The sequence below is a fragment of the Staurois parvus genome, unplaced genomic scaffold, assembly GCF_062004578.1.
Source record: "Staurois parvus isolate SC_StPar_1 unplaced genomic scaffold, SC_StPar_1.0 ptg000210l, whole genome shotgun sequence".
Taxonomy (NCBI): domain Eukaryota; kingdom Metazoa; phylum Chordata; class Amphibia; order Anura; family Ranidae; genus Staurois; species Staurois parvus.
Genome location: NW_028318006.1, coordinates 1,388,428 through 1,400,764, shown reverse-complemented (window position 1 = coordinate 1,400,764; position 12,337 = coordinate 1,388,428). Strand labels below are relative to the sequence as shown.

Genomic DNA, 12,337 nt, shown 5'->3' with positions numbered 1-12,337 from the left:
TACTAGCAGTGCATGCAGTGAATTGTGAAAGTGAGCCTTCACATCTGTTAGCTAGGTGTCTTATCACACAGCAGAAGCAAAAGAATGTTACATCACTTCTGCTTTCAACATGAAACATGAAGTTACTTTTACACCTGCAAATCATGTAGTGTTTCCATTTTTTGTCTAACCCCTGTATATATATATATATATATATATATATATATATATATATACTATATTGTCAAAAATATTGGCGCACCCCTCCAAATAACCCCTCCGCAGGTGTATAAAATCAAGCCCCAGGCATGCAGACTGCTTCTACAAACATTTGTGAAAGAATGGGTCGCTTTCAGGAGCTCAGTGAATTCAAGTGTGGTACCGTGGTAGGTTGCCACTTGTGCAATAAGTCCGTGCGTGAAATTTCTTTGCTACTAAATATTATTGGTCAACTGTTAGTGGTATTATAACAAAGTGAAAGCAACTGCAAACAACAGCAACTCAGTCACGAAGTGGTAGGCCATGGCAAAAGACAGAGAGGGTCAGCGCATGATGAAGCACACAGTGCGCAAAAGTCAGCAACTGTCTATAGCTAAAGATCTCCAAACTTCATGTGGCCTTCAGATTAGCACAACAGTACGTAGAGAGCTTCAGGGAATGGGTTTGCATGGCCAAGCAGCTGCATCCAAGCTTTAAATCACCAAGTGCAATGCAAAGCGTTGGATGCATCAGTGTAAAGCACGCTGCCACTAGACTTTAAAGCAGTGAAGACGTGTTGTCTGGAGTGACAAATCACGCTTCTCTGTCTGGCAATCTGATGGACGTGTCAGGGTTTGGCTGTTGCTAGGAGAATGGTACTTGCCTGACTGCATTGTGCCAAGTGTAAAGTTTGGTGGAGAGTAGATTATGGTGTGGGGTTGTTTTTCAGGGGTTGGGCTTGGCCCCTTAGTTCCAGTGAAGGGAACTCTTAAGGCATCAGCATACCAAGACATTTTGGACAATTTCATGCTCCCAACTTTGTGGGGACAGTTTGGGGATGGCCCCTTCCTGTTCCAACATGACTGCGCACCGGTGCACAAAGCAAGAAAAAAATGTCACCAGCACACCGAGGATCACCAATATGGGTCCAAAGGTTTTAATAAACCATCACATAGTTACAGTAAGGCAATGTTTCGGAGTCTCGCAGGACCCCTTCATCAGGCATGTGACATCACACGCCTGATGAAGGGGTCCTGCGAGACTCCGAAACATTGCCTTGCTGTAACTATGTGATGGTTTATTAAAACCTTTGGACCCATATTGGTGATCCTTGGTGTGCTGGTGACATTTTTTTCTTGCTGATTTTGTTCGGTTCCAGCCGACGGTCACTGCAGCACCCACTTATACACACAGCCATTTTTAACGCAGGAACGTGTGCGTTTGGATCATACAGGTGCACAAAGCAAGGTCCATAAAGACATGGATGAGCGAGTTTGGGGTGGAGGAGATTGACTGGCCTGCACAGAGTCCTGACCTCAACCCGAATGGAACACCTTTGGGATGAATTAGGGCGGAGACTGTGAGCCAGGCCTTCTCGTTCGACATCAGTGCCTGACCTCACAAATGCACTACTGGAAGAACAGTCAAACATTTCCATAGACACACTCCTAGCTGCAAGGGGTGGGCCAACTCAATATTGAACCCTACGGACTAAGACTAGGATGCCATTAAAGTTCATGTGCGTGTAAAGATAGGCGTCCCAATACTTTTGGCAATAGAATATATATATATAAAATCTCTAAATGCTGGTGACAGAAGCATATCTGTACTAATGTTATTATCTCACATGCACAGTGCCAGATAGCTAGGGCTGTGCTACTGTGTATGTGTTGTGGTCACCTTCCAGTATATTAATAGGTGAACCTGGTTATTACAATATAGTTTATATACAGTTTGTGTTACTTTAGTTAACCCTGCCCCTACTGGTCTGGGATTCTATAGTTAGTTTTAGCTTAGGGCTCAGTAACCAGCATAGGCTAGAGCCAGGTTAGGTATCCAACAGTCACTTCTGGTAGCTAGAGATCCATTTGCACGACAGATTAGAAACTACTAGGGACTAAGTGCAGAGTAAATGGCTGAGTTCCAGTGCCAATGATTGGAAAGGTGTAATGTATTACATTTTTGTTTTTTGATTGATTACTGCTTTAACTCTAATCTGATGAGCTGGAAATGCCTATAAAGCATCATCAATTGATCGTTTTGGGTCCCGTTGTTTTTGGTGATTTCACGGGTGCACATGGTTCTGAGGCTTGACATATTTAGCATCTATTTATCTGACAAAACCTCATCTTTTATGTTGTATGAAGAAATAAATTGGGATAAGTTTGTGAGCAAACTCACTTGTGTATTTTGCACTAAAAATATAGATTTGATAATTTGATAAAGCGCTGCTCAAATATCATGCAACATAAACAATAGTGACTGACACCATTTTCTTCTACAAAGACTCTTGAGAAAATGTATCATCTTTGTGGGGTTCATTTCTATCCAAATTGCAGAATTTTACAATGTGTGATAAAATGAAAAAAAAAATTCTCCAGATGGGACGTTGTTAATAGTTGATTTTAGTTATCACTGCTGGTTACTAGAAAACTTCTTAGTTTGCAACCACAAACCAACATCCCTTCAACCACATCACTATTTACATGAACAGTCAGCCGTAACCCCATCAAATATGTCAGGCAGTTTCCTGAACAGCCTATCTAGAGGGGGTCCTTGCACAGCCTGAGAATTCTTTAGGCGAGCCACGGCTCCTCCTTGTAACGTGCTAACGTCATGGAATCACGTGCCCCGCGTCTTTACACAGCTCCTCCTTACGCAGCCGGAACATCCCTATACAACAAATGTATCAGGCACCTATTTGGGCAGCCTTACTAGCGAGGTCCTCGCACAATCTGGCAGAACGTTAGACGACCCACGTTTCTTAGTGTAACGCGGTAACGTCACGGTGTGACGTGCCGTGCGTCGCTAGGCAGCTCATCTGGTAGGGTCGTTGCTGTGGCCGAGGCAGTCCGGAGGAGGCGACCATGGCGGACGTGCTGAGCGTTCTTCGTCAGTACAACATCCAGAAGAAAGAAATCAACGTTAAAGGCGATGAAGTTATATTCGGGGAGTTCTCCTGGCCCAAAAACGTCAAGACCAATTATGTTATCTGGGGGTGAGTAGCTGGGGGCGGAGAGGGTCGCAGTCATCCACCTGCATGGACTTGTGTGCATTGTGTTTCCTATGGATGGTGAGATCAGCCGGACTTTATATCTTCTCCACACCTCTGGTCTACCAGGTGCATTGTGAGGATTACATGTGACTGTGTACAGAGTGCTGGCCATGTCTTCCAGTCTGTGGGGTCACTTGGGAATCGCGCTGTGGGGTTCAGTGACTGTACAGAGTGCTGGTCATTTCCTCCAGTCTGTGGGGTCACTTGAGAATCACGCTGTGGGATTCAGTGACTGTGTACAGAGTGCTGGCCATTTCCTCCAGTCTGTGGGGTCACTTGGGAATCACGCTGTGGGATTCAATGACTGTACAGAGTGCTGGTCATGTCTTCCAGTCTATGGGGTCACTTGAGAATCGCGCTGTGGGATTCAGTGACCATGTACAGAGTGCTGGCCATGTCTTCCAGTCTATGGGGTCACTTGGGAATCACGCTGTGGGATTCAGTGACTGTGTACAGAGTGCTGGTCATTTCCTCCAGTCTGTGGGGTCACTTGAGAATCACGCGGTGGGATTCAGTGACTGTACATAGTGCTGGTCATTTCCTCCAGTCTGTGGGGTCACTTGGGAATCACGCTGTGGGATTCAGTGACTGTACAGAGTGCTGGTCATTTCCTCCAGTCTGTGGGGTCACTTGGGAATCACGCTGTGAGATTCAGTGACTGTGTACAGAGTGCTGGCCATTTCCTCCAGTCTGTGGGGTCACTTGGGAATCACGCTGTGGGATTCAGTGACTGTACAGAGTGCTGGTCATGTCTTCCAGTCTGTGGGGTCACTTGGGAATCATGTTGTGGGATTCAGTGACTGTGTACAGAGTGCTGGTCATGTCTTCCAGTCTGTGGGGTCACTTGGGAATCACACTGTGGGGTTCAGTGACTGTACAGAGTGCTGGTCATTTCCTCCAGTCTGTGGGGTCACTTGAGAATCACGCTGTGGGATTCAGTGACTGTGTACAGAGTGCTGGCCATTTCCTCCAGTCTGTGGGGTCACTTGGGAATCACGCTGTGGGATTCAATGACTGTACAGAGTGCTGGTCATGTCTTCCAGTCTATGGGGTCACTTGAGAATCGCGCTGTGGGATTCAGTGACCATGTACAGAGTGCTGGCCATGTCTTCCAGTCTATGGGGTCACTTGGGAATCACACTGTGGGATTCAGTGACTGTGTACATAGTGCTGGTCATGTCTTCCAGTCTGTGGGGTCACTTGGGAATCACACTGTGGGATTCAGTGACCGTGTACATAGTGCTGGTCATGTCTTCCAGTCTGTGGGGTCACTTTGGAATCACGTTCCCTTTGCTCCTTGTAGGACATGCTGAGTCTGGAGCTCAGCACAGATTTTATCTTCACCCTCTGCTCTCTAGGCCAATGAAAACAGTCTGCTAGCTACCATCACCATCTCTAGGTCTCCTAAGGGCTCTTGTGCACAGGCGTCATTTTCCTGCATACGAGGTGCGTTAGGATCGCACGCCAGACGCAGGTCATCAAAATCCCTTTGCGCAGTACACATGGCAGTTGAGGCTGGAATCACATGTGCATTAACAATTAATTGCAATCCACACACGTCTCACAAGGGCAGAATGTTCAAGTGTGGCGCAGGAAGCATACACAGAATGCACTTTTTGTCCTGGTGTGAATGGGCCCTAAGAGTAGGTACATATATGTGCTGGTCATGCGTGCGGTTACAGCAGCCCCATTATCGTAATGAGCTGCTGTACCTGTGTGGGTCCCAGATCCTTTCTCAAAATCGAATTGCAGGGCCTGCATGGTGCTGTGGCGGATTTTCTGATGCATGGCGGTGCTATTAGGAGTTAATGACATACCTGTGTGTCTGCTAAAAAGTATCGTATTTTGTCTGTGGGTTGGAAATGTAAAATATGGTTGTGTTCCCACCCACAGGCAAAATATGCCGCTTTTTAGCCAACAAGCTGGGGTGCATGTGTTGGAAAACATTGTCAGCACCATGTTGATTCTGTGGTGAGTTTTTGAAAAAGGTTCTGGGATGTCTTTACCCGCAGATACAGCAGGCCATTCAGATAAATGGGCTACTGTACCAGTGACATTTCTGCGTGTGTGTGCGCGTGTGTGCGTGCGTGGGTGTGTGTGTACCTGCTCTACCCCTAAAGAGATGTATGTTTGGATTTTTTTTTTTTTGCTTTTTTATTTTTGCCCACTTGCTAACCGTGCTACAGCCGAATGACGACTACGGTGCGGTTATCCAGTTCTGGGAGGGCATCATATGTCGTCCTCCCAGAACGCGCCCTCCCGTGTGCCCCTAGCAGCGCGCACCGGGTGAGTGCTGTGTCCTATGGAAACAGCTGATCATGTGATGAGGTAAAAGGCCAATCACAGCGGCCTTTTACCACGTGATCAAATGTGTCCAATGACACAGCAGATCACAGAGTAAATACAGTTGGCGGTTATCGGCAGCACTTTCTTTACACTGTCACAGCGTGAGGAAAGTTCTGCTGTCACAAAAGCGGATCGGCACTGATCATCAAGACACTGATAACCAGTGCCACCTATCAGTGTTGCCTGTCAGTGCCACCTCATCAGTGCAGCCAATCAGTGCAGCCTCATCAAAGCACATCAGTGAAGGAGAAAAATTTACCTGTTTGCAAAATTTTATAATTGAAATAAATGAAACTTTTTTTTAATGTTTATAGTGCAAAAAATAAAACCCCCAGTTGCAATTAAATACCACCAAAAGAGAGCTCTATTTGTGTGAAAAAAAGATAAAATTTTCATATGGGTACAGTGTTGCATGACTGCGCAATTGTCATTCAAGGTGCGACAGTGTTGAAAGCTGAAAATTGGCCTGGGCACGAAGCGGGTATAAGGGCCCAGTAGGCAAGTGGTTAATACATAAAATAATCTGCAGAAAACAATAATAATAAACAAGATTAATTAAAATAAAAGGTCTGTCTGTCTGTCTACAGATAATGACTACAACAAACAAAATAAATAAGAATATAAATATGAAGTCTAAAGAAATGATTGGCGGAGAGTGGTGCCAGTCATAGACAGTGTGCTCTGTATGGCTGCCAATCTCTGATTGCATTCTTATAGAGAACTGCTGGACAAGGAGAACACCTGGCTCTGATTGGTGGCGCTCTCCGCTAATGGGCAGCGGGGGGGGGGGGGGGGGGGTGTGTGTGCGGGACTGGACCGGTGTGTGCCTCAGCCAAGTGGGAGGGGGGGTTCCACAGACGCGCCCCCCCCCTTTAGAGCTGCTTGTATCGCTTTTACGAGAGCTGATATTTGGCTCTTAACCCTGCTGTGCTTGCCCGGATGTCGGGCGATAGGAATTCAACATCCCTGTACTTTTTCTTTTTTTCCCCCCAATATATTGGGTTGCGACATAAACCACCAGAAACCATTGAGTACTGCCCGTGATACTATTTTTATTTGCACTAACATACAATTTTGAGGACAAGCTTTCGGGGAGTGTCCCCTTCAAGGTTCAAGCAGTACTACTCGCAAAGTTTTAGCAGAATGTTAGAAGAGATGAAAAAAAAAAAGAGGATAGAGATAAGACGCAGCAAAAGCAAAAGGGGGGGGACAGCACTCACACAGAGGCAGTCATGCTTGAGGTGATGGTCATAAAACTGTTGGATAATGATTGCGGAATCCCATGTCCAAATTATGGCCGTTATCTCTTGTGTCAAATAGAATTAGCATTCTTAGTTCAAAAGTTTTTCTTTCCTGAATGGATTTGAAATTTCCTTTCAGAACTAAAATATTGAGGTCTCCCATTGTGTGGTCTGGTTGTGCAAAATGGTGTCCTACAGGTGTGCAAGAGTCATCTTCTTTATGTTCCTTGATGGTATGTCTGTGCAAATTCATCCTTGTTTGCAACGTCTGTCCTGTTTCACCAGCATAAGATCCTTTGCTGCATTTTCTGCACTGATAAGGTACACAACATTACTAGAGGTGCAGCTGTATGATCCAGAGATATTGAAGATCCCTTTTGAGTGTCTTACAACACCACTGCAGCAAATTGATCTATAGTGAAATGTTGTTTGTGACATTTCAATAAAATTGTGTAGGGGTAAAAAGTAAACTGAACAATGGATTAGGATCTGTATGCGGCTTGCTGGTGTGAATGGTCTGCTAACTGAAATCTGTGGTTACAGCATACACTATCATGGTATTACCTCAGCATGGTAATAGCAATATAAACAATAGATATTTTTGACAATACGATATAAACTTGAAAAATCTCCTTTTATGTTGTGAGTGCTACCTGTCTGCTGGCCATCTGTTTCCATAATTTCCTGGCTTCCATGCATGCTTTGCAGCTTCTCCTTTGCTGTTTACTTACATTTCTAACCGTTTTCCTGCCACCCTGTAGCAGATCTACTGCTACAGGGAGGCAGGGGTGTGCAAAATCACACAATATATATACGTGATTTTGCACTTCCAGGTAGGGGGCACGTGCCCTACCTGGGCTGCTATTCGCGGCCTCGGCTGTCAATCACCGGGTCCCGTCCGGTGATTACTCGCCGGCACCTGGTGATCGGGGAGCATTACCGAAGGAGGGAGAGAACTGTATGTAAACAATACAGTTCTCTTCCCTGTCATCTCCTGCACACAAGCAGTGTGCTTACAGTTGAAACACAGACCACAGTAAAACAGCACACAGTTAATCCTTTGATCGCCCCACATGTTAACTCCTTCCTGCCCAGTGTCATTAGTACAGTGTCAGTGCTTTTTATTAGCACTGAACACTGTATTGGTGTCACTGAGTATGTCAGTGACACCAAGTCAGTTCCCCCCCAGTGTCAGAATGCCCCTGCCGTCCCGCTATAAGTCACTGATCGCCGCCATTACTAGCATAACTAAAAATTCCAGTATATACAGTGAAGGAAATAAGCATTTGATCCTCTGCTGATTTTGAATGTTTGCCCACTCACAAAGAAATGACCAGTCTAAAAATTGAATGATAGGTGTATTATAACACTGAGAGACAGAATAGCTACAAACAATTCAAAAGAAATGCATGTCTAACAAATTATGCATGGATTTGCATGTTCATGAGGGAAATAAGGAATTGATCCCCTTCACAAAACATGACTTAGTACTTGGTGGCAAATCCTTTGTTGGCAATCACAGAGGTCAGATGTTTCCTGTAGTTGGCCACCAGGTTTGCACACATCTCAGGAGGGATTTTTCCCACTCCTCTTGGCAGATCCTCTCAAGTCATTAAGGTTTGGTGGCTGACGTTTGGCAACTCGAACTTTCAGCTCCCTCCACAGATTTTCAATCAGATTAAGGTCTGGAGACTGGCTAGGCCACTCCAGGACCTTAATGTGCTTCTTCCTGAGCCACTCCTTTGTTGCCTTGGCTGTGTGTTTTGGGTCATTGTCATGCTGGAACACCCATCCACGACCCATTTTCAATGCCCTGGCTGAGGGAAGAAGGTTCTCACCCAAGATTTGATGGTGCATTGCCCCGTCGATGCGGTGCAGTTGTCCTGTCCCCTTAGCAGAAAAACACCCCCAAAGCAGAATTTTTCCACCACCATATATATAATAACATGCAGCGCTAAGATGGATATTGCTATTTATAAATCTATACCAAAATTGTTGTAATGGAAAAATTATATATAATCATTATGCAAATAAAGATTGATCAATAGTTCAACATTCCATAAGTAGGTGATATATGGGTGACCGTCTATATCAGACGAAGGCGGTAGTAATCACACTGGTGGTAGATATGAGTATAGACTCCACTAACCAGATAGCGCTATAGTAAGCGCATGTTAATGATGAAAACAACCCGGTCATCTGGATTAGGACATCTAGACATCTGTCAGCCAGGCTTCCGAATGACCAAACTCATCCAAGACCACCAGAGGGAGCCAGCAACCAAGATGTCATCAAACTTTCTCTAACCAGGTATCCAGTTGAGTTTAGTACGATCAAATACCACCAGAGGGAGACAATGCTTAGGAAGTCTTCTGATGATCCTCTTAGAAAAGGCAGGCTCAAAGGAAAATGAGCCCAAGCACAAAGAGTATCCTAGTGCAACACTGCTTTATTAAGGTGCAAACAATAGAAGAATAAAACTTACAATTTGAGTGTAAATGGCCCTTGGCCGAGAATGAAATCCACGTGGTAATGGTCACTGAGGGCAGTTTCCTGACATGTTTCGTGCTAAGGCACGTTTTCAAAGGAAGCTGGCCCCCCTCAGTAACAGTTCTTATATATCCAGGGCAGCACATGCACATCAGTTAGCGGTAATGACCGCGCCGTCCGTTCGCGCATGCGCAGATATAAGAACTGTAGATATAACAAGCTGCTTGGTGATAGTTTTGTAGCCCAGTCCAGCCTTGTGTACGTCTACAATCTTGTCCCTGACATCCTTGGACAGCTCTTTGGTCTTTGCCATGGTGGAGATTTTAGAATCTGATTGTTTGATTGTTCCTGTGGACAGGTGTCTTTTATACAGGTAACAAAATGAGATTAGCAGTACTCCCTTTTAGAGACTGTTTCTAATCTCAGCTTGTTACCTGTATGAAAGATACACGGTAGCCAGAAATCCTGTTGAATGATAGGGGATCCAATACTTAATTCCCTCATGAACATGCAAATCAGTGCTTAATTTGTTAGACATGCATTTCTTTTAAATTTTTTGTTGCTATTCTGTCTCTCAGTGTTACAATACACCTACCATTCGATTTTTAGACTGATCTTTGTGAGTGGGCAAACATTCAAAATCAGCAGGGGATCAAATGCTTATTTCCTTCACTGTATACCTCCATTTGTAAATGCTACAACTTTCACGTAAACCAATTAATTTACACGTATCAGGATTTTATTTTAGCAAAGACATGTAGCAGAATACATTTTGGCCTAAATTTATGACAATTTGATTTTTAAATTTTTTTTTGCTGGACATGTTTAATAGCAAAAAGTAAAATTATATATGTAATTTTTTTTTTCTTAAAATTGTCGGGTTTTTTTATAGTGCAAAAAATGAAACCTGCACAGGCGATCAAATGCCACTGAAAAAAATTTATTGTGGGAAAAAAAAGTACTTTCATTTCATTTGGATGCAGCATTGTATGACCGTGCAATTGTCAGTTAAGGTAATGCAGCGCCGTAACGCAAAAAAAATGGCCTGGTCATGAAGGGGGGTAAATCCCTCTGGAGGGCAAGTGGCTAAGGACTACATATCCCATAGTTCCTTGCTGCCTGCAAACAGTAATTCTTGTTTTGGCTTTGCCATCTGAAACTCCTATTCCACATCTCTGTAATTCAGAACGCAGGCTCTGAAATGTGTGACACAGCAGTGCTGCTCACAGGGCATAGTGAATGCTTTTCACAGAATTCAAGAAAGTAAATTTGTGGGATTCTTCGTGATCTTTAGGATTGTTCAGATTAATAGGAGTAAACTAGAAATTACTAAAAGTCAATGTGGAAAGGGATATATGATTTTACATTTTGGCCATACATTTTCAGGTGTGTCAGAACTGCAGGGAAAGCAGATCAAGTGTAGCTATTTCTCCTCAGACACTGCATTCTCCATTCAAACGCAGCTGCATGTGTTCAAATGGAAAATGTCTGCGTTTTATTACTTCAATACCGGGCACTTTTACTCCCTTCCTGCCCAGGCCAATTTTCAGGTTTCAGCACTCTCACACTTTGACAATTGCGTGGTCGTGCAACACTGTACCCAAACTAAAAGTTTATAATTTTGTTCACACAACTAGAGCTTTCTTTTGATGGTATTTAATCACCACTGGGGCTTTTATTTTTTGCCAAATTAACAATAAAGTTCGAAAATTTTGAAAAAAAAAAAACACGTTTCTTTGTTTCTGTTATAAAAGTTTGCAAATAAATAATTGTTCTTCATAAATTTAGGCCGAGATGTATTCTACTACATGTCTTTGGTGAAAATAACCCAAATTAGTATTTATTATTTAGTCTGTAGGAAAGTGTTCACAAATTATGGTATATATCTGAAAATTGATCAATCCTGAAGTACAGTAATTTCTTGAGGCCCAAAAATGTCAGAACAGTACAGATATCCCCCAAATGAACCCTTTTTGCAAGAACTTTACATTTACGCAGCACTTTACATATACAGTGGGGATCGAAAGTTTGGGCACCCCAGCTAAAAATTTGTATTAATGTGCATAAAGAAGCCAAGGAAAGAAAAAATCTCCAAAAGGCATCAAATTACAGATTAGTCATTCTTATAATATGTCAACAAAAGTTAAATTTTACTTCCATCATTTACACTTTCAAAATAACAGAAAACAAAAAAATGGCGTCTGCAAAAGTTTGGGCCCCCTGCAGAGTTAATATCTTGTACTGCCCCCTTTGGCAAGTATCACATTATTGGATTATTGGAATCTTTCTAAAGTTTTGAATATTGAGTTTGACTTTATTTTAATGGATGCACATAGTGCTTCAATCTTTTGGTTGCTGAGACAATCAACTTAAAATACAAAGTCGGGTTCCTATTGCTGTATCCCGTTTAGTAAATTTCTCTTCAATTTCGGTCTTGTAGACACAAAAGAAATGAGAGGAAATCTCTCCAATGTGTGATGTAGATAGTTGCCATCAGAAAATTTTTCTGTATTGGAAGATTCCTCATCACTGCTTGTTCTGATGACAGCTGTCAAACTTTGGATCACTATCGTTTTCTGTTCCTGTGATGATGGTTACAAAGACAAATGGAGAGGGCTCTCCTCAGGTGGACCAGACAGAAATAAAAACCTAAAAATTAAAAGAAAAGCCAGCGCTTAAAAAAACGAATAGAGTAATAACTATTCAATAAACCTCTTCATGTTCCAATCTAGCCTCTTTACAGTCTTTACGAGAGCAGGTATATCACTGCTTTTTCAACTACATAGCTCCAAGATGTAATCCAAAATCAACGGTTTCTCTTAAAGTATAACTAGTGGTGCTCTGAAATGAAAATTCTGGACCAAATCAGAAACCGAAAATTCAGGATGCACTTGGCCAAACACCGAAAAGGACAGGTGTTTTTTTTTTTTTTATTTTTTTTTTATATATAATTGTATTCGACTTTTTAAATAATATGAATATGGATTTTAAAAAATACAATCCAGTAACTTAAAATAAAAATTTTAAT

The 12,337-nt window shown here is 42.9% G+C and overlaps 1 protein-coding gene across 1 annotated transcript in view; it reads left to right on the top strand.

Moving 5' to 3' along the window:
- The first annotated feature begins 2,900 nt into the window (after window positions 1-2,900).
- The window catches only part of CDC73 (cell division cycle 73), a 147,859-nt gene continuing 138,422 nt past the window's right edge, over window positions 2,901-12,337 (top strand). The window contains exon 1 of the mRNA XM_089678815.1: window positions 2,901-3,175. Within this exon, the coding sequence (XP_089534941.1) occupies window positions 3,045-3,175 (131 nt within the window). The 5' untranslated portion in view covers window positions 2,901-3,044. The remainder of the gene's footprint in view (window positions 3,176-12,337) is intronic.